The 19,890-nt window shown below is 70.5% G+C and overlaps 2 protein-coding genes across 3 annotated transcripts in view; one reads left to right on the top strand and one right to left on the bottom strand.

Annotated features, from left to right (window-relative positions):
• Positions 1-19,890, bottom strand: part of DNLZ (DNL-type zinc finger) — a 33,368-nt gene that overhangs the window by 10,283 nt on the left and 3,195 nt on the right. Inside the window, exon 3 of one of the 2 annotated variants that reach the window (XM_036306870.1) lies at positions 8,637-8,988. The exons of the other annotated variant lie outside the window; for it this stretch is intronic. Coding sequence (XP_036162763.1) covers positions 8,949-8,988 — 40 coding nt within the window. The 3' untranslated portion in view covers positions 8,637-8,948. Of the gene's footprint in view, positions 1-8,636; positions 8,989-19,890 lie in introns of those variants that run through there. 2 annotated transcript variants of the gene reach the window in all.
• Positions 13,390-18,700, top strand: GPSM1 (G protein signaling modulator 1). The gene is made up of 4 exons (XM_036306872.1): positions 13,390-13,808; positions 15,626-15,782; positions 16,109-16,317; positions 17,221-18,700. Exons 1-4 carry the CDS (start codon positions 13,602-13,604, stop codon positions 17,425-17,427), a joined length of 780 nt encoding a protein of 259 aa, XP_036162765.1. The 5' UTR covers positions 13,390-13,601; the 3' UTR covers positions 17,428-18,700.

Raw genomic sequence — 19,890 nt, 5'->3', positions numbered from 1 at the left:
CGGCCTCCCGCGAGGTGCTGGCGGTCACCCAGGCCCTGGCCTTGGGGTTGGGCGGGTTCCCAGGGTTGGAATCACCCTGGGACATGGTGCTGTCCGTTTACTCCCCCAGCAGCACCCTGGGGTGGGGACGCATGGCGGCCGCTATTTCTCAGGCCCGTCCTGGCCAGCAGCCCGCAGAGCGCTTCTCAGCCTGGGGCCGGGGCCCGGGGGCAGGACGGGCCGAGGCAGCCACGTCCCCCACGAGGACAGGCGGTGGCTGAGCCTCCAGCCACTGAGGGTGAGCCCCCTCCAGGAAACGGGCTGGGGGAGGGGCTGGGCCCAGACCCAGCCTGTGTGGCCGCGGGCAGCTGGCTGGCCCTCTCTGAGCCTCGGCCGCCATGCCTCTCGGGAAGAAGGTGCAGGCTCCTAGCCTCAGGGGCCCCTCCCCCCCCTCCCCCCTCCCCCCCTCCCCCGGCGGCTGACACTTGGGGGTCGCAGGGTTTGGGGCTCGGCCATCGCAGCCCGAGGTTCAGACTCACGACTTCGGCCCAGGTGGTCCTGAGCCCTGGCAGTGAGGAGGCTCGGGCAGCGGTGAGCCGCACAGTGTGCCAGCCTGGGCATGGGCACGCCACCCGCCCGGCCCCGGCTGCTGGGCGTTTGTCCAATGAGAGGTTGGGGTCTGTGTGTGGGCGTGGCACGGCCACAGCCCCGGAGGCCCGTGGTCCCCAGCGAGCCGTGACCCTCCTCTCCGCCAGGATGGAGGCCTCGTGCCTGGAGCTGGCCCTGGAGGGCGAGCGGCTCTGCAAGGCTGGGGACTTCAAGGCGGGCGTGGCCTTCTTCGAGGCAGCCGTGCAGGTGGGCACCGAGGACCTGAGGACGCTTAGCGCCATCTACAGCCAGCTGGGCAACGCCTACTTCTACCTGAAGGAGTATGCCCGCGCCCTGGAGTACCACAGGCACGACCTGCTGCTGGCCCGGTGAGTGCGGGGAGCAGGCACGGGGGGAGCGGGAGCCTCAGGGTGCAGGCCCAGGGGTGTGGGCACGGGGGGAGCGGGGAGCCTCAGGGTGCAGGCCCGGGGTGTGGGCACGGGGGGAGCGGGAGCCTCAGGGTGCAGGCCCGGGGGTGTGGGCACGGGGGGAGCGGGGAGCCTCAGGGTGCAGGCCCGGGGGTGTGGGCACGGGGGGAGCGGGAGCCTCAGGGTGCAGGCCCGGGGGTGTGGGCACGGGGGGAGCGGGAGCCTCAGGGTGCAGGCCCGGGGTGTGGGCACGGGGGCTCTGGCAGGATCTGCACGCCCTGCCCTCGGGGCCTGGCTGTCAGTGCCAGCCGAGGGGCTGAGCTCCCCGGGTCCACAGGAGCCTGGGAAGGGGGCCAGGATCCAGGAAGTGCCCCCAGGAGGCCGTGTGTAAGCTGAGACACGTGTGAGCACGTCTGTATGTCTGCATGGGTGTGAGCATGGGCGAGGCCCCGTGTCCCATGTGCATGAGCACACGTATGTGCCCGTGTGTCTGTGCCCGTCTCTGGGGCTGTGTGTAGAGGGGTAGCCCCCTCCCTGCCCTGTGTTTCTGGGTGTCCCTGCCCCTCCTGCTCCTTCTTCCAGCTGCAGGGGCCACTCCTCAGCCGCCTCAGTGGCCGGACCCCCAGCCCCAGCCCCAGCCCCAGCCCCAGCCCGTGCGGTGCTGGCAGGCGCCGTCAGACTCACTGCGTGTCATAATGTTAATTCTCACTTCAAGGCCCCCCAACTCTCCCTGCCTCCATCCGGGGTCCTCCCTGAGCCCCCCCGAGCCCCAGCAGCTGCAGGCGATGCAGGGCCCCCCGCCCCCGGACCTGGCCCCTCAGAGGGTCACCCTGAGTGCTGCACCCGGCCCTCCCCCACCCTTGCCGAGACTCCCTGCCAAGCCGGCCCTCGTCCACCCTCCAGGACCATCGGCGACCGCATGGGGGAGGCCAAGGCCAGCGGGAACCTGGGCAACACGCTCAAGGTCCTGGGCCGCTTTGACGAGGCTGCTGTCTGCTGCCAGCGGCACCTGGACATCGCCCAGGAGCAGGGCGACAAGGTGAGCGGTCGGCCCCCCCACGCCCCCCCCCCCCAGCATGTGGGCCTGGGGATGCCCCTCCCCGAGTCCTTGCTTTTGGAGCCCTGGGAACAGCCTGGACAGGCGCCCAGCTCTGCGTGCGCCGTGGGGCCACATCTCCACCCAGGGGTGGCTTCGGGGCCACCCCAACCTCGGTGCCGTCCGCAGATCGGAGAGGCGAGGGCGCTGTACAACATGGGGAACGTGTACCACGCCAAGGGCAAGCAGCTGTCCTGGAGCTCCACGCAGGACCCCGGGCACCTGCCCCCCGACGTCCGGGAGACGCTGCGCAGGGCCTCCGAGTTCTACGAGTGAGTGGGGGGCGGGGCGGGGCGCGCTGTGCCGGGGGGGGGGGGGGGGGGGGGGGACGGTCCCAGGGCCCCGCTGCCCCACCGGGAGGCACACGGCCCTGACCGACTCGCCCCCAGGAGGAACCTGTCCCTGGTGAAGGAGCTGGGCGACCGGGCGGCCCAGGGCAGGGCCTACGGCAACCTGGGCAACACCCACTACCTGCTGGGGAGCTTCGTGGAGGCCACGACCTTCCACAAGGAGGTGAGTGGCAGACGGCGGGTGGGCAGCGGCGGGCGGCCTGACGCCCACCCCAGGCTGTGTCCGGGCTTGGTGCTGGCTCCCGGGGCGCCCCCTCTGGACACAGGCAGGGGCGGGCAGGAGGCGGCAGTGCTGTCGGTTCGGTCCCGGCTGCTCTGTGACCCCGGCTGCGGTCGTCCTCAGCGCCTGGCCATCGCGAAGGAATTCGGAGACAAGGCCGCCGAGCGGAGGGCCTACAGCAACCTGGGGAACGCCCACGTCTTCCTGGGGCGCTTCGACGTGGCGGCCGAGTACTACAAGTAGGCACCCCGCCGCCGGAGGGGGGCCAGGTGGGGTCCCCGGCCACCCCAGGAGGGCTGACTGACAGCCGTGGGCCAGGGCTGCCGGGGCTTGGTGAGTGCCTTGTGCCCTGGCTGAGGGCCTCCCGGTGCCGGTTACTGGGGGGACCCAGAGCCGGTACAGCCATTCCCATATGGACTCGGGACGGTCAGGACCGTTGGCTCCTGGGGGACCCTGATTAGGGCCAGGACACTCGCTGGGCCATCGGCCTCCTGGTCTGAGTGGCTGTGCGGGGCCACTGGGCAGAGGCCGGACCACATGCACTGGGTTCTGTGTTGAGCCTGATGCCCCACGTCGGGACGCTGACCACGTGCTGTGTCCCCGGGCCCCCTGTGAGGCGACCGGCCGGTGTGGGCAGAGCCTGGTGGGGTGCCGCGTCCCGACCGAGGGGGGCAGCGTGGTGGACGCAGTGGAAGGCGCGGTGGCCACCTGAAGAGGGGGCCGGCCAGGCCTCGGGGCGGGTGAGCTGCTCGCCCCATTGCCCACTGCCCACCCTCAGGCAGGAGTGGGGGGCTGAGCAGGCCCTGCCCCAGGGGAGGGGGTGCTGGAGCCTCCTCTGGGTGACCCGCCCGCAGGAAGACGCTGCAGCTGTCCCGGCAGCTGAAGGACCAGGCGGTGGAGGCGCAGGCCTGCTACAGCCTGGGCAACACCTACACGCTGCTGCAGGACTACGAGCGCGCGGCCGAGTACCACCTGCGGCACCTGCTCATCGCCCAGGAGCTGGCCGACAGGTGCGTGCCCACGGGTGGGGGTGGGGGACGCCGCCCGGGGGCTCCCACAGGCCTGCTCTGCCCCCCCACCACCACCCAGGGACCCTGGCAGGTGACTCGCAGTGACTCCGGCACAAGCCGGTCGGAGGGGAGCACCTAGTCACCGCTCATCGATCCTTTAAGCTGCGCCCCCCCCCCCCCCCCCGTATCTACACGAACAGTCTTGTGCAGAGACAGACAGAACGAAGGTTCCTAAACGCACAGCCATGCAGAACCGTCTGGGGTGGGCGGTGGCCGGGGCACGGGGGCTCAGGGCCACAGGCCGCGGGCTCACGTGGGTGGCGGAGAGGAGGTGGAGGAGCTTGGCCCCAGGCGGTGGCAGTGGTCACGGGTGGCACCCGCTGCCACCGAATCAGCTTAATGACCCAAGGGGCTGGGCCCGCTGTCCCCAGGGTGGAGGGAGCCCTAGGAGTGAGAGCCTTGCCGGCCACTAGGGGGCGAGCAAGCCACGCCGCGAACCCTGGTAGCTGAGTGTCCAGCCCCCCCACTCGGCGGCCCACCCCTGGACACCAACCCCGTCCTTCCCACCGCCTGTCCGGCTGGGCCTGACCACCTGGACGCGGGGCCGTGGGAGGCTGGCAGGCCTGGGGGAGGGGCGTGCAGGTGTGGACTCAGTTTCCCTCCCTGGCAGAGTGGGCGAGGGCCGGGCGTGCTGGAGTCTGGGGAATGCCTACGTGTCCATGGGGAGCCCGGCGCAGGCCCTGACCTTCGCCAAGAAGCACTTGGAGATCTCGCAGGAGGTGAGCCAGGCCGGCCCTGCCCCGGCCCCAGCCGCTGCCCCGGCCCCAGCCGCTGCCCCGGCCCCAGCCGCTGCCCCGGCCGCGCGGGAAGCCCCCAGGCACCCAGCCCACTCCTGTCCGGCCAGGTGCCCTGTGCGCTCCCGGCTCCTGGACTGTCCCGTGTCCTCTCGGTCCATCGCTGTGTGCTGCCCAGGGGCTGGCCTCCCCGCCTCTCCTGAGGCCTGAAGCCAGGCGACCCATTGGCTGCTGCAGCCAGGAGGGGGGGGGCGGGGGGCAGGGGGCCTGGGTTCCACCCCCACAGTCTTGTGTGCCCTGTGGGCAGGCACACACCAGGCCCTTCTGTCCCCGCGGAACTGGTCAGGCCAGGCCACAGGGACGCCTGTGCCCAAGGCCCCGGGTGGGAATGACCTGCCAGAGGCTGCCCTGCAGCGTCTTCCGGGAACCGGCCAGCCCATCGCCGCCTTGGGGAGGGTGGGCAGGTCCCCTCCTGTCGTCAGGGCAGCCCCTGGCTGGGAGCCGCGGTGTCTCAGTGACCTCTGGTTCCCTGGCCCCTGGCTGACCTCTCCTGATCTGACCTCTCCCCCTTCCTGCTCCTTGCCCCCCGCCCTGCCTCCAAGAAGCAGCCCCATTCAGAGCAGGGCCATGCCACCTCCCTCCCGCACACCCCCAGCGCCCGCCCGGACCCACCACAGCCCTGTGTCCGGGGGCAGGTGCGGCCCACAGGTGCCGGGGGGAGATGGAGGGAGCAGGAGAGCTCGGGTCTGGGGAGGGCCTGGGCGGAGAGCCCTCCACCGGGGCCGCCCTGTCCCTCCGAGCACAGGCCCTGGTGCTCCTGCAGAAGCCCGCCGCCCTCCGGTTTGCTCCTGGCGCTGCATGCCCTCTGCACCCAGGTTCTCCCGGGAGCCTCTGTCCGAGCAGGAGCCGGGAGGAGCCTGGAGCCTGGCAGGCACCCGGGTGGTGCAGCCTGGCCGAGCAGGCGAGGCCCATGGAGGGTGCCCGAGGAGGAGGGTCCCACGGGCAGAGGGCCTGGCTGCTCGGACCCCAGCCTCCGGCAGTGGGAGAGAGGTGGCCTGGGTGCGCGAGGCCCCACCCAGGGACAGACCCCCTCCTCTGGGGCAGGTGCGGCCTGGTCTCCTTGGAGACCCAGAGGCCCCCCAGCCTGCTGCCCACTGACCCGGCCCCGCTTGGCCACAGATCGGGGACCGAAATGGGGAGCTGACGGCCCGAATGAACGTTGCGCAGCTGCAGCTGGCGCTGGGCCGGCTGAGCAGCCCGGCCGCCGCAGAGAAGCCCGACCTGGCCGGCTACGAGGCTCAAGGTGAGTCCCCGGCTGGGGGGGGGGGGGGGGGGAGGGCGGTGCCCACAGGCAGGCCTCTGCTGGGATCAGGGCCTCGGCTGGGATCAGGGCCTCGGCTGGGATCAGGGCCTCGGCGGGCAGGGCCCTGCGGGAGGGCCGCCTGGGAGGGGCTGGCGCCTGCAGGGCCAGGCAATACTGCGGGTCCCACAGAGGTGGGCTCTGACCTCAAACAGGGGAAGGGCCCCCGGAGGTGGGGAGCCCCTGTGCCTGGGGGTGTCAGCATTGGAGCCCTGCTCTGCCCTGATGAGCCCACGGTGGGGGTGAGGGCACGATGGGCTATGCAGGTGCTGGGGGGCATACACGGTGGCCCTGTCTCCCCAGGGCAGGGCAGACGCAGGGAGATTGGAGATGGGATAGTTAGGCATTCGAGGGCTGGGAACAGCATGCGAAAGGGGGGGGGGGGGCAATACTCGGGCGCCTTCTTCATGGTCTCTGGGCAGCAAGAGCCTGTGGTCACCCTCGCCCCCCCCAGTGGCCCCTCGGCCGGCAGGAAGGGGAGGGCCCTCTGCTCCTACCTTGCTGCCCCCCGACCCCCCCCCCAACGTCCGAGGACCCCCCAGGGGACCAGGTGGGAGGGGGTGAGTCAGCAGATGGAGTGGGCGGGGCCTGATCAGGTCCAGCCGCTGGAATGACCTCCTCGCTCACGGGCTGCTGGTCGCCCCGTGCAGGTCAGCGATGCGCACGCAGGACAGACCGTCCCTGCAGAGCAAACAGATGTAGAGGCTGCGGTGGGGAGGGGGCTGCGGCGGGTGCTGGGCGGCTCAGGCGCGAGGCAGCGGCCCCTCCCCACCCCCATGGTTCTTGCGTTTTCTTGGAGTCTGGCCCCTGCCTCTCGATGGCCATGTTCCCAGGGGCACCCCCTGCCCCCCACCTGGGCTGCTGAGAACCAGGCCAGGAGTCGGCTGCTGGGGTGGGTCCCAGGGTTTCTGGCCGTGGCCTGTCCTAGGAGATGGGGGTACGTGTCACCCCCAACTCAGCTTGCTGAAGACTGAAGGGAGGGAGCCGTCTTCTGGGGCCCTCAGCCTGCCCGTTTTGGGGGTGCTGTGGTCGAAGGAATGGGATGGAGTGTGTCCCCCAGGAAGTATCAGGCCAGGGTGTTCCGAGGCTGGGCAGCTCTGAGAGCCCCTGGCAGCCCCTGGCCCTTGGGGGCCACCCTCTGGGAACCCGGGCAGGAGGTGGGGGCAGGGCTGCGCCTGGAAAGGCCCGTCCTCCTGGGGGAAGGGGGGCCGTGGTGGGTGAGCAGCCCGCTGAGCGGAACAAGGCGGCTTCTGTCCTCCCCACGCCAGCTCCTCGGGCTGGACCCTCCCCGGCCAGGCCCCCGGCAGCCCCCCCAGCAGGCTGGCGGCCAGGGAAGCCCGCAGGCCCTGGGAACAGGCCATCCTGGGAGGGCGGTGGCCCTGCAGCCTGCCCAGGCCCGGGGGGCGGAGGGGGGGGGCGGGTCTGGGGGCCGCGGCCTGGAGGCTCCGGCTTTGGGGTGCGGCCTGCTGGCCACTGGAGGCAGGCGGGCACCCTGAGTGTGGGCGGCCCTGGAGGAGACCCCGCTCAGGTGAGCCCTGCTCAGCTTCCTGCAGGGGGTGGCGCTCATTCCCGCCCCCCCCCCCCCCACCTCCTGAGCCAGGGTGGTGGGCTGGCCCAGGTCCCAGAGCCAAGCACCCACTTCTGGGAACTCCCTTGAGGGGTGGGGCAACCACATCTCCAGAGCCTGTCAGTTGGGGTGAGGGGTGGAGGGGAACAGGGAGCACCTCGGAGGGCAGGGGCTGGGCCCAGGAGAGGGGGCGTGGCACGCAGTGGGCGTGGTCTGTGGCTGGTGTCTGGCTTGGGCTTGCTTCCTTGTCTTGATAAAAACAGGGCCCCTTCTGCAGCTGGAGGACCCAGAGCCTCTCCATTCAGCCCCCACCCCCCAGCGAGTCTGTGTGGGTGGGGCGCCTCCCTGTCACTGTGTCTGGGCCCCAGCGTCCAGGTGTCCTGGGTGCCCACCTGCCCTTCCCAGCAAGGGCACCTGGCGGTGGGCGGGCAGGACGAGGGCCCGGGACATCCCCGACGGGCTGCTCGGTCGGTGCAGAGCGGAGGGAGCCAGTCCGCAGCCAGTCCGCCTGCCCTCGGTGGGGCGTCCCCCGTCGGTCCCCACGGGCCTGGGCCGTCCCATCCCCCAGGCTCGCACTGCTCTGCAGCTCCCCCCTCCTACCGTCCCTGCTCAGGGCGTCCGGGTGCAGAGCGGCAGGAGCCCCCAGGACACTGCACGGAGGGTGGAGATGCACACGGCATGTTGTCCGAGGGGCTGTTCAGACGCGGGCTCTGGTCCCGGCTCTGCCGCGTCCTGGCTGGCTAAGTGTCTGGACCCAGCTGTGCCTCAGGGTCCCCACCTGGGAAGTGGGCCCACGGTCACCCTGGGAGCGGCACCTGGCAGGAGTGAGGGCACAGCTGCCCTGTGCGGGCGCGCCTGCGGCCCTGACTTCCCCGTCCTGCCCCTGCCTGCCCCTCCCCACCCTGTGGCCTTGTCCAGGCGGCCCCCTCCCTGGGCCCAGCCAGTGTCCACAGTCTCGGGAGGGCGGCCCGAAGGGGACGGTGCATGGGGAGCCGCACGCAGGGGCCCACACGCAGGCGCTCAGCCAACACTAGCTCCTCGCCACGTCCTAATGCAGCACCTACTGTGCGCCAAGCCCTGGGGGAGCCCTAGGCCAGTGATGGCGAACCTTCTGAGCTCGGCGTGTCAGCGTTTTGAAAACCCTAACTTCACTCTGGGGCCGTGTCACATAGAGAATTTTTTTGATCTTTGCAACCATAGTAAGACAAAGATTTATGTTTTTGATATTTATCTTATATATTTAAATGCCATTTAACAAAGAAAAATCAACCAAAAGAATGAGTTCGCGTGTCACCTCTAACACGCGTGTCATAGGTTTGCCATCACTGCCCTAGGGGCACCCCAGCGGCCAGAACAGGCAAGGATGGCGGTCAGTCCTGTGCCAGGAAGTCGCCTCGTGTCCCCAGGCTTCGGAGGAACACGGGGACAGCTGGGGTGTCAGGTGGACAGCAGGTGGCTTCGCGAGGCCGTGTCAGCCCGCGCTGGCTGTGCCCCGGAACCGCGGACCGGGCGGCTGAAACGATTCTTTCTCTCAGTCTGGAGGCTAGGGTCCGAGCTCAGGTGCCAGCGCGGTGCGTTCCGGTGAGGGCTCCCCAGCTTGCAGAGGGGAAGAGTGGGGTGCAGGAGAGAGCGAGCTGTCTGGTCCCTTCTGAGGGCACCAACCCCAGCGCGGGGCCCACCCCCGTGACCTCAGCCACCCCACGTCACGTGCCAGGGCCCACGGCCCAGCCGTCACACTGGGCTCTGGGCGTCCACGTACGACACAAACATGCAGCCCTTAACGGTGACATCTGAGCAGAGACGAAGGAGCTGGGGAGTGAGCCCGGAGCAGAAATGGAGGAACCGTGTCCAGACACGGGCCCCCCACGAGCGAGCCTGGCCCGAGGGAGGGAGTAGCGGGGCTGTGCCTGGGGCAGATGAGCACGATGGGGGTGGGCGGCAGGGCTGACAGGGAGGAACAGGGCTAACGGGGCCTAAGCTGTGCGCAGAGAAGGGATTTGGGCGAAAGGCTGGGGGGGCGGGCGGGTGTGGGGCAGGCGGGCGGGCAGGGGACTCCATCTGGGTGAGGCGGGAAGGGGTCGGGTTGGGACAGGATGTCAGGGTGGCGGGTGGGGCAGATCCTCACCAGGGAGGGAGGGACGGCCGGCCGGGGAAGTTTCCAGGCCTCGCCCTCAGGTGGGAGGGGCGGGCGGGGAGCGAGCCGGCGGTGCCCGGCCTGAATGCCCCCAGTCAGCCGAGGTGTGGGTGCCGGACGGGCAGGCGGGAGGACCGGGGCTCCCTCCACACAGAGGCCGCATTTAGCCGGGCCCGAGGCTGCCGCCGCGCTGGCCACGGGGACCCGCCCGGAGCTGGACGCTGCGTGTCGGGGGCGGTGCAGCCGCTGCCTAGGCCAGGGACGCGGAGGGCCAGGAAGGGCCAGAGCGGCCGAGGGGGGCCCAGGCCCAGCAGACAAGGTGGGGAACCCGAGGGGGGCCCTCAGGGTGTCGGGCGGCCGAGAGAGAGGCCCCACCAGGCCGGGCGGGCGATGGAGCAGGGGCCTGTGCCGCGGCTGCGTCCGGCCCTGCGGCCCCTCAGCCCTGGCACCGAGGTGCCCCTCCTTCTCCCCATCGATGCAGATGGCAGAGGGGTGGGCAGAGCCCCCAAGTGCCATGGGGTCTGAGAGTGAGTCCTTGCTTCTTCCTCATGGGCTGGGAGGAGGGGGCCCTGACCGCGCCCTGGGGCCCGTGTCCCGCAGCCTCAGGACGGGTCGGGCTGCCCACTCCGGGCGCTCAGGGGCGGGGAGGGCAGCAGTGGCCACGCCTGGGCTCCTGGGACAGCGGCTGCGGCTGCGGGGCCACTGTGTTCCCGCCCGGGCCGGCTTGCTTCCCGCCTCTAGAGAGCAGGACGGGGTGTGGCTCCCCAGATCCCGGAGGCCAGACCGGGAGAGGGCCCGGCCACCCAGCCGTCCCCCAGCCCTCTCTGGACCCCAGTTCTCATGAAGCCCTGGACACTCGGTGGCTCCGTCCCTCGGGGCTGTCCGGGCAGGAGGTGTGGCCGGGGCTGGGGGCTCCCCGTAGGCCTTCTGGCCCTTTAAATACAGCTCCTCACGTTGTGACCCAACCACACGATTATTTTCGTTGCTGCTTCATCACTGTCATGTTGCTACTGTTAGGAATCGTCGTGTAAATATCTGATCTGCAGGATGGTCTTAGGCGACCCCTGGGAAAGGGTCGTTCGACCGCCAAAGGGGTCACGACCCACAGGTTGAGAACCGCTGCTGTAGGGCCTGCAGTCGTGGGGCCCGCGTGGGGCCTGGGCGGCCGCCGAGTGAGCAGGGGAGAGCGGGTCCAGAGCTGGGGCACTGGCCCTTACGGGAGACACGGCAGTCAGACCCGACCCAGGTGGGAGAGGCGAGCTCGGCCCCGGGTGCCGGCCCACCAGCCTCCGCTCCCCGGGCCCCACGGGCTGACGGCCGCTGTTTGGCAGGGGCCAGGCCCAAGAGGACGCAGCGACTGAGCGCGGAGACCTGGGACCTGCTGAGGCTGCCCCTGGAGCGGGTGAGCGGGGGGGGGTGGCGCGGGCGGCTGGGGACACGACGGGGACAGGAGGACGTCAGCGAGTGCAGAGCGGGGGCCGCGGGCTAATGAGGCGCTGCCTGTCTGCTGAGCGGCCACCTCTGTCCACGTCATCCCTGCCCGGGAGACAGACGTGCCATCTGCCCATCGGGTCCCTGAGAGGCCCACAGGCCTGTCGTGCCACCGCCCACTCCCTCCCTCCCCCCATCAGGGCCCTGCCCGCAGTAACCTCGGGGCCCGAGCCCCCTGTCCTCACCCCACAGACCCCTCTGCCCTGCCCAGCACGTCCCCACCCCCCCATTAGGGCCTTGGGGTGCTGGTGGCCCACCCACGCCTGGCCTCCCGCCCCTCCCCAGGAGCAGAATGGAGACAGCCACCACTCCGGGGACTGGCGGGGGCCGGGCAGGGACCTGCTCCCCCTCCCCGTGAGGAGCCGGAAGTACCAGGAGGGGCCGGACGCCGCTGAGAGGAGGCCCCGGGAGGGCGGCCACTCCCCGCTGGACAGCGCAGAAGTCCGGGTGCAGATGCCACGCACGGTAGGCAGCTTGTCCTCGGCTCAGCCAGGGGCCCGGGGGCCTCACCGCCCATCAGGACAGCACACGGAGGCCGAGGTCACGGCCCTGGCCGCCCGGGACCTGCCGGCAGCGCAGGGACAGTGTTGAGCTGTGAGCCGCACCCACCCCGCCGGCCCCGCGGACAGAGCAGCCATGCCCAGCGAGGGGACGGGCAGCCCACGGTAGATGGACGGTGGGGGGTGGATGGACGCGCTGGCCTCCTGCAGCCTGGCAGGTGTCCCTCTGTGCCCTGAAGCCCCTCCAGGCTCACGGGAGCAGGTCAGGGTTCAGAGGTCAGCCTAGACGCCCCCCCCCCCCCCAATACCTGGTCCAAGCCTCCGGAATCAGTCTGAACAGTTCCCTCCGCGCTGTCACCCCCGCCCCAGCCTGTGGGTGTCGGCGCGGATTCTCCACACGGTGGCTGCTGCCCGCCCTTTCCCAGGAGCTCAGGTGGGGTCTCTGCCGACCCCTTTGGCCCCAGCGCTGCTGTCGTCAGGGCCTGTGTCCATGAGCTGAGGAGGGATCGCTGCACAGGAGGGGGTGCTGGACGCCGGGTGAACGGCCGTGTGGTTGGGGTCCAGGCAGTGAGGGCCTCGCCCCAGAGGAGGGCCGTGCGGTCTGAGGGGACCGGGCATGGGGGACAGGGCTGGGCAGGCCCAAGGTAGGGCCTGGGGGGGTCCTGAGCGGGCCCAGCCAGAAAGGACCGGACAGGGAGGACCCCAACGCCCAGGCATGGGGTGGGGGGCCACGCGGCTGAGGCGCAGGGAGGACTGCCCGGGGCTGTGAGGGTGGGTGGCGCCGGACCTTGCCCGTGGCCCCCGTCCCCGAGCTCCCCCCTAAGGCGACAACACTGCCCGCACCCACTGTTGTCATGTGACCCGGGGCTGAGTGAGGCGGGGGCAGAGCCCAAACCCCAATTCCCTGGCGTCTCCCCCACAGCAGGGAGAACAAAGGGACTTGTCTTTCTGGCTCCCGCACTCCTCACCCACAGCAGCCTCCCGCCCGACAGCTGGTTCCACCAAAAGGCAGCCGGGGCCAGCGGTGCGCCACCTCCAGTGCCCAGGGGCTCAGCCTCGGGCAGAGGTGGGCCCAGCTCGCTGGGTCCAGGCTGTCCCCGTCCAGCCAGGCCAACGTGCCCCGGCCCACATCCGCCAGCCCCCCCCATGCTGCTCCCTGGCACCCCTGTAGCTGCCGCCTGGGACCCCTTCTTCTGGATAGACAACAGCCGACACCCGGGCCTGTCCTGTGTAGCTCGTTTACAGAAACCCCGAGGGGGAAACTGAGGCAGAGGGCAGGGGTGTCAGGCCGGACCGGTGGCGCTGGGGCTCCAAGGCCTGGTCAGCCCAGCACCTGAGGCTCGGCCCCGTGAGAACAGCGGGCTTCGGGGTGCTGGTGTTGTGGGGGGACTCCCATGGCTGTGCTGAGCCTGGCCCCACTGGAGGCGCGGACCCCAGTGGCAGGGTGAGCCCCCTGCCCGCCAGGCACCTGACCCAGCTCCCCGGACAGGAGGCAGCCTCGGAGAGCGGGGCCTGGGCTGTGGGGGGAACAGGGCAGGGAGGGCCCGGGAGGAGGCTCCAGTGGCCCCGTCCCGTCCTCACTCCTGCAGCTCACAGCCACTGCCCGGTGCTTCTTGGTGAGCCCGGGCTGGCGTGGTGACAAGGACAGGCCTCCTGCGCGGGCCTCCAGGGCAGGAAAGGGACGCGGGGGACAGTTGAAGCAGGGAGGGGCCTGGCCTTGGGGCTGGGCGGAGGCCAGGGGGCTGCTGTGTGGGGAGGGGCCGTGGGAGGGTGTTGGGCTGAGGGTGACCGAGCCCCCAGGTGGGAAGGCCCTGGGACCAGCTCCCCGGGGGTGGCCGCCGCCCTGACTCCAAATCGGCTGGAGAAAGTGGCGGCGTCTCCGGGCCGACCCAGCGAGGGAAGGACGCGGGGTCTGGGCTGGGAGTTGGTTCCCATCCCCCAGGCCCTCCGGTGTGACCGCCACTGGCCCAGCCAGAGGCTCAGTGCTGTGCTCAGGGAAATCCACTTCCGAGTGTTTACGGAGCGCCTGTGTGTGTGTGTGTGTGTGTGTGTGTGTGTGCGTGTGTGAAAGCGTGTGAGTGTGCATGAGCGTGTTCGAGGGAGCGAGCTTCGGCGCTGGTGGGCGGGGACGGGGAGGGCCCTCACGGGTCCTATTTAAGCGCGCAGCTCCCAGGGCCCCGAGTCTCAGCGGCGAGGTGCGCGGGCAGGGCAGTGAGTGGCACGGGCACCTTGGCGTCCTGCCCTGGCCCCACGTGGCCAGCACCCGGTGGACCCAGCGAGCTCCTGATGTGGTGTGAGTGTGGGGCCCTGACCGGTGGAGGGGGAGCCTCCTGGTCCGTGTGGACCCCAGCAGAGCTGTGGGGGAGGGGGGCTGGCAGGTGGGCGTGCAGTCAGCCCCGGGGACTGGGTGGTCATCCCAGGCCCATGCCCGGGTGAGTTCAGGGTGTTCCCTGCCCCCGCGGCCTCCCCGCCTGCTCTCAGCCCCGGCCCTGGGTTCTGGGCAGCACTGGGCCATGGCATCACCCCTGAGGGGCTGGCTAGGCAGGCGGGGAGGGGCAGCCCCGGCCGGGGGTGGGGGCTGTGCTCCCAGTGAGAGACAGGCCTGAATTCTAGCAGGGGCTGGAGTGAGGCCTGAGGAGCTCTGAGACCGGGGTGGATGGAGCCTGAATTTGGGGCAAAGGAGAGGTCGGAGCAGGGACAGCCCCCAGGCCCCGCTCGGCTGGGTTCCAGGTGGTGGCCTGAGCGAGGGCGCGGGGGCTCTGAACTGCCCAGACCCTCCCGTGTGCGCCTCTGGTCTCGGGCCCACAACCCCGTCACACGGGAAGCGTCAGCCCTTCCCAGGTGCCCCGGCTCCCGGGGGTGGGGCTGCCAGGCCCGGGATGGGCTCTGCCTGGGCCTCAGGAGCCTCTGGACACAGTGCAGGGCCCTCGAAGCCCAGCTCCCCCCCCCCCCCCCCCCCCCCGCCGGCCCCAGCGATAGGCCTCGGGCGAACCCTCTCCTTCAGGCGCCTCCCTGAGCGCCGAGTGTCAGTCCGGGGGAGGCTGGAGAGCGCTGGGGTCACACCTGTCCTGGGAGGGGCTGGCTCCCTTCACCTGGCCTGTGTGGGGTGCTGCTGTGCTCACCCCACTCCTGGCTGAGCCCGGGGTTCCCCACAGCCACTCAGCCCACAGCAGCCTGGGAGCAGAGCCCACGACCTCGGGAGAGGCACCCGGCCGCCCCGCGCTGTGCTCGGCCGCGCTCGGCCTGTAGGTCCCCGTGAGGCCTCACCAAGGGCAGCCCCCGCCAGGGCCCCTCATGCCAGCTGTCCCTTCCCTCCCTCCCGGCTGTGAGGTTGGGGGGCCGCAAGAGAGCAGAGATCTGGGGGGCCTTAAACTGTGGCAGCCTTGGCTCTGGGCCTGCGGGGGGCGGGGGGAACCTGCCGGGGTCTCTGACCCCCGAGCTGCCCCTCCCCACAGCAGGAGGCCAGGCTGGCCGCTCCTGCTGCCGTGTGAACTGGGGTCTGCGAGCTCTGTGCCTCCGTCTCCCCATGGAGCGGCGGTGTCTCTGCTGCTGTGGTCTCTGCGCGCCCAGCGCGGAGCGAGCCGGAGGCCACCAGCTGAGAGATGGACGGGGGCTGGGCAGGGCCCTGGACCAGGCCTGGGAGGCTGGGGGGTTGGGCCTGCTCTGGCTCTGCCCTCTGGGGAGGCCGGACAGACCCCACCTTCCAGCCGCCCCTCCTGTGGACGTGTGAACCGAGGCCTGGGGTCACCTGCCAGGAGGGACTCCGCCAGGCCCAGTGGCCCCGTATCTTGTCTCTCACCCCCCCTTCCCCTTCCTGACCACTCTCCCCATCCTGACCCGCCGGTGGGACTTGCCTGGGCCCAGCTGGGTCACCCTGGGGTCAGGCTGCACTGGTGGCATCTCCCGGGGCCAAGGTGGTCCAGCTGCAAACCCGGGGAGGGGCAAGGTCATGGCCGAGGATGAGGGATTGACGGGGCGAGGGGCGGCCTGGGACCAGAGGAGGCCGAGGAGAGTCCTGCCCCCGGCCCAGGCCTAGCAGCCCCCGGGTCGTGTCGGGGGCTGTGAGGGGGCCTTGGTGGCCAGCGCTGACCGCCCCTCCGGTCCCCAGAGCCTCCCTCGGGTCCCGTCCGCCGACGAGGAGTGCTTCTTCGACCTGCTGAGCAAGTTCCAAAGCAGCCGCATGGACGACCAGCGCTGCCCGCTGGAGGAGGGCCAGCCCGGGGCTGCCGAGGCCATGGCCGCCCCCGCCCTGGAGGAGAGGATGGGTGAGCACCGCTGGCTCCCGACCTTGAAGGGGCAGAGCCCCCAGCTCCCAGGGCGAGGAGGGCGAGGGCGGTGCAGCCGCTGCCAAGTGCCCGCGTCACTGAGCTCCCACCCCCGCCTCCCCCAGCTGCCTCCTGGGACGCGTCATCCGCCCTCCAGCCCGTGTCAGAAGCTTCATGGCGGGGCCGGGGGGGGGGGGCTCTCCTCCTGTCACGTCCTGGAGGCAGGTGTGGGGGCCCCCGGCAGAGGCAGGCGGGGACCCCGTGTGCCCCCAGCAGTGCTGTGGGCTGGGCTGACCTCCCGGCCCTCCCTGGCCCTGTCCCCGCAGCCCAGCCCTCGCTCACAGCCTCCCCGCAGACGGAAGAGCTCTTTGACCTCATCGCCAGCTCGCAGAGCCGCCGGCTGGACGACCAGCGCGCCAGCCTGGGCCGCCTCCCGGGGCTGCGCGTCACCCACAACAACCTGGGGCACCTGCGTGGCGACAGGGACCCCCAGGCGCCGGGGGACGAGTTCTTCAACATGCTCATCAAGTGCCAGGTAGGCGCTGCCGGCAGTAGGGGGTGGGGGGTGAGGGGTGTCCGGCCCGGCCCAGGCCCCCTGCAGGGCTCTGCCCTCCTCTTAGGCCGGGTCTGGGGAAGCCTTGGGGGGGTTGGGGCGGGGCGGGGGAGGGGAGAATGACAGGAGGCTCAGCAGGTGTCACCAAGCGGCCATCGGTGGTCAAACCCCCCTGAGGTCACCCCCAGAAGTCCTCAGTTTGGCTGTTCGGACAGAGCTGGGGGGGGGGGGCCCAAGGCAGTGGCTTTGAGGACCCCTCCAGCCTTCCACCCTGGACAGAGAAAAGCCACAGGCCAGATGGCACCCGGAGTGGGGAGGCGGCGGGTCTCACTGCCCGGGGTTTCCAGCACGGGGCCCAGGCCAGCAGAGCCTCCCGGGCAGGGGCGGGGCACACGGCCTGCGGGCAGAGCGGGCAGTTTGCAGACCTGACGCTCGTTCCACAGACAGGAAAGCACCGCCCTCGGCGAGCCTGGGGGCCCCCCCGAGCCCCCCGTCCACATGCACGCAGGCTCCTGGCCCTTCTGCTCCAGACCCTGCAGAGAAGCCCCTGTGCTGCTCAGCCCCCGAGGCCCCCAGCACCAGCCCCACCCAAGGCTCCTGAAGAGCTCCCCACCCCGGGCTCCGGGGGCTGCGGCCTCCCGCCCTGTCCCAGGGACTCCTGACCGCACCTCTGTCAGGGTGCTCTGGGGGGGGCCCCGGCAGCTCCACCTCCCAGATGGCTCACCCCACACCTGCAGCTGTCCCCCCCGAGGCGGCCTCGCCCTCCTGGCCTGGCCGGTCACTGGCCGACAGCCCGTGCCTTGGGGTTGTCCGCGGGGCCTCTGCTGGGCCGGCCCCCCGAGGCCTGGAGGGCCAGGCCCCCGACCGCGTGTCCGCTCTGCCCAGTCCTCCAGAATCGACGACCAGCGCTGCCCGCCGCCCGACGGGCTGCCCCGCGGCCCCACCATGCCCGACGAGGACTTCTTCAGCCTCATCCAGAGGGTGCAGGCCAAGCGCATGGACGAGCAGCGGGTGGACCTCGCCGGGAGCCCGGAGCAGGAGGTGGGCGGGCCCCCCGAGCCTCGGCAACAGTGCCAGCCCGGCACCAGCTAAGGCCTCGAACCCACAGCCAGGCCCACCCTCCTGGAGGCCCAGGGAGCAGCTCTATCGCCCAGGATGCCCACAGCCTCTGAGAAGCTCATCCTCCCTAGGCCGTGGCTGAAGGCCGGCTGGGCCCCCGCCCTTCCCACTGAGCCGGACACGGGGCACCGCCCCCACTGAATGCCCCTCCCCAGGGAGGCAGGCTGGGCCAGGCCAGGCCGCCGGGGGGAGGCCTTCTCTGTCCTGGGCCCGCCCCCCGTGGTACACAGCTCCCCGCAGGCCTTCCTGGTCAGCCCTCCCTCGCCCCGACCCCTGCCCAGGTGCTGTCCAGGCCTGGGCCTCTCCCTGCCCCACCGCTGTCCTGCAGCCAAATGTGAAAACCCTGCTGCCGCCCCACCCCCCAAAGGTTCTGTGCCGCCTCCTCAGGGGGCCGCCAGCGACATGGACGTCCCAGAGCTGGTCCCAGGCAGGCCAAACGCAGACATGCTGGTCCCAGCCCCGGTCTCTCACCCCCAGGAGGGCCCCTCCCTCCCACCCAGGCTGCAGCGGGGGGACAGGAAGCCCACAGTGGAGGCAGGTGAGCCTGCTCCCACAGCCCCTGGCCCTGAGCCCCAGCCCCACACGGCCCTGAGCAGGCAGGCCCGAGAGGAAGGAGGGGGTGAGTGTCCACATTCCTCAGCTCCAAGCTCGGGAGCCCAGCCATGGATGGGGCCTGGGTGTGCGGGGACCGGGACCAGCCAGGCCTGCACCTGGCCGTGCAAGACGGGCAATGGCCTGGAGGCTGCCACACCATGCCCACGGGTGGCAGCGGGTCAGCAAAGCTGGGAGGCTCAGCTCCGCCCTCCCCCACCAGCTAGGGTTACGTCGTCCCTGCCTCCTCCGTATGTGGAGGGGGTCCTGCCCCTCCCTGTCCCCAAGTTGGCACGGGATGGGCAGGAGACAGCCCTCACCCACACCCATTCCTGGGCCCACTCGCAGGCCCCCCTCTACCCCCCCCCCCCCCGGCCTGGGGTTGATTCTCAGCCCCAAGACCCGGGACAGCCCCTCCTCTCCAGGTCCTGCTCTCAGCCCAGCCCTGGGCTCTGGGGGGAGGGGAGGGTGCTGGGGCCCCCCTGGCGGGGTGTGATGCGGGGTGTGGGGACCGAGGGCGGGTCTGGCCGCCGGTACTTGAATGGACATGCGTATTTATTACCCTCGCGTTTCTGCCATTGTCCAAGGGCCCTTCCCAGACCAAGGGTACATTTGTTTTTCTGTTTTTCCGGAGAAATAAAGTCGGCCAAGCGAATGCTGTCTATGTGGGTTTTGGGGGGGGGGGGGGGCGGTAAGCTAGCCTGCGGGCAGAGGTTCCAAGTGCCTGCCTGCCTGGGGTGCCCTGCTCCACCTCCACCCTCACCCCTCGGCCTTGCCCCTGCAAGGGCCAGTCGCTGTCCTAACTGGACTCACACGCCAGGATGCGCTTGCCTTTCGGGTCTCAAGTCCCCACCTAGGACCGGAGGGGCCACCTAGAGCACGGGGGGTGCAGTGGGCCTGTGACATCACCGCCCCCCCAGACCCTGATGGACGCAGCTGAGAGAGCAGCCTGGGGCGATGCCCCACAGATATGGACACCCCAAAATAGCAGCCGTCATAAGGCACTGTCCCCAGGAGGGTCTGAGCACCGGGTGGGGCAGGGGAGGCCCCACTCTCCTCACTCCCCAAGACCCACTGCTCCATCCACACCCCACACTGCCCACAGGGGCCGGGACCCCGCAGAGGGGCGAGGTTGGCTCAGCAGGCAGGAGCACACGGGGTGGCATCACTCCTGAGACGGAGCAGGGCCCCCCCAAACAGTCCTCACTCCCCAGGAACCCTGGGGCCCGAACGCTCTGCAAATAACACCGGGTGCTGTGTCCCTTCTCGGCAGCTAATGGCTCTGACAGTCCTGCAGGAAGTCGTGTGATGCTGTCTGACCCTCCTGAATGTCCCCAGACACATGACCCCTAATTTGACCTTTTGGAGAGGGCCCTGGACTGGGGCTGAGGGAGGAAAGATAATGGGGGGGGGGAGCAGAGAAGCCCGGCTGGAAAGGGCAGAGGCCTGGCGATGGCCACTGTTTGAAAGGGGGGGTTACTGTCGCTCTGTGTGGCGAGGCCAGTAGACCAGGCGACGGTGCCACTGAAAGAGGCATTTGATCCTGTGGCAGGAACCAGAGGAGGGGTCCCAGGCCACACGGGAAGGTTGCAGGTGGGCCAGAGGCAGGGGAGGGGACGTGCACAGGGCCTGGCCGGTGTAAACAACTGGTGGCTCCCAGCGGGGGCTGCCCTGAGCGTCTGGTCCCTGCCTGGTGCGCTCACAGGCATCTGTCATCTCTCTTGGGGGGGGGGGGGGGAACAGTCCCTCCAGGGCCAGCAGGGCTTACAGGTCAAAGCATCAGAATGTAAAAATGACACGGTCAACACACACATCCAAACCACAGGCCTCAGTTTCCCCAGCCAT

Source organism: Myotis myotis, unplaced genomic scaffold (assembly GCF_014108235.1).
Source record: "Myotis myotis isolate mMyoMyo1 unplaced genomic scaffold, mMyoMyo1.p scaffold_m19_p_44, whole genome shotgun sequence".
NCBI classification, from domain to species: domain Eukaryota; kingdom Metazoa; phylum Chordata; class Mammalia; order Chiroptera; family Vespertilionidae; genus Myotis; species Myotis myotis.
The sequence above is the reverse complement of the archived record's forward strand: the minus strand, read 5'-3'. Positions and strand labels throughout refer to the sequence as shown.

Excerpts from the sequence above, each read along its gene's own strand:
- GPSM1 (XM_036306872.1), top strand. The coding sequence starts at position 13,602 with ATGAGCGTGTTCGAGGGAGCGAGCTTCGGCGCTGGTGGGCGGGGACGG. Across the intron at positions 13,809-15,625 it reads CCCAGCGAGCTCCTGATGTG|AGCCTCCCTCGGGTCCCGTC; the intron begins GTGTGAGTGTGG and ends TCCGGTCCCCAG. Across the intron at positions 15,783-16,108 it reads CGCCCTGGAGGAGAGGATGG|CCCAGCCCTCGCTCACAGCC; the intron begins GTGAGCACCGCT and ends CTGTCCCCGCAG.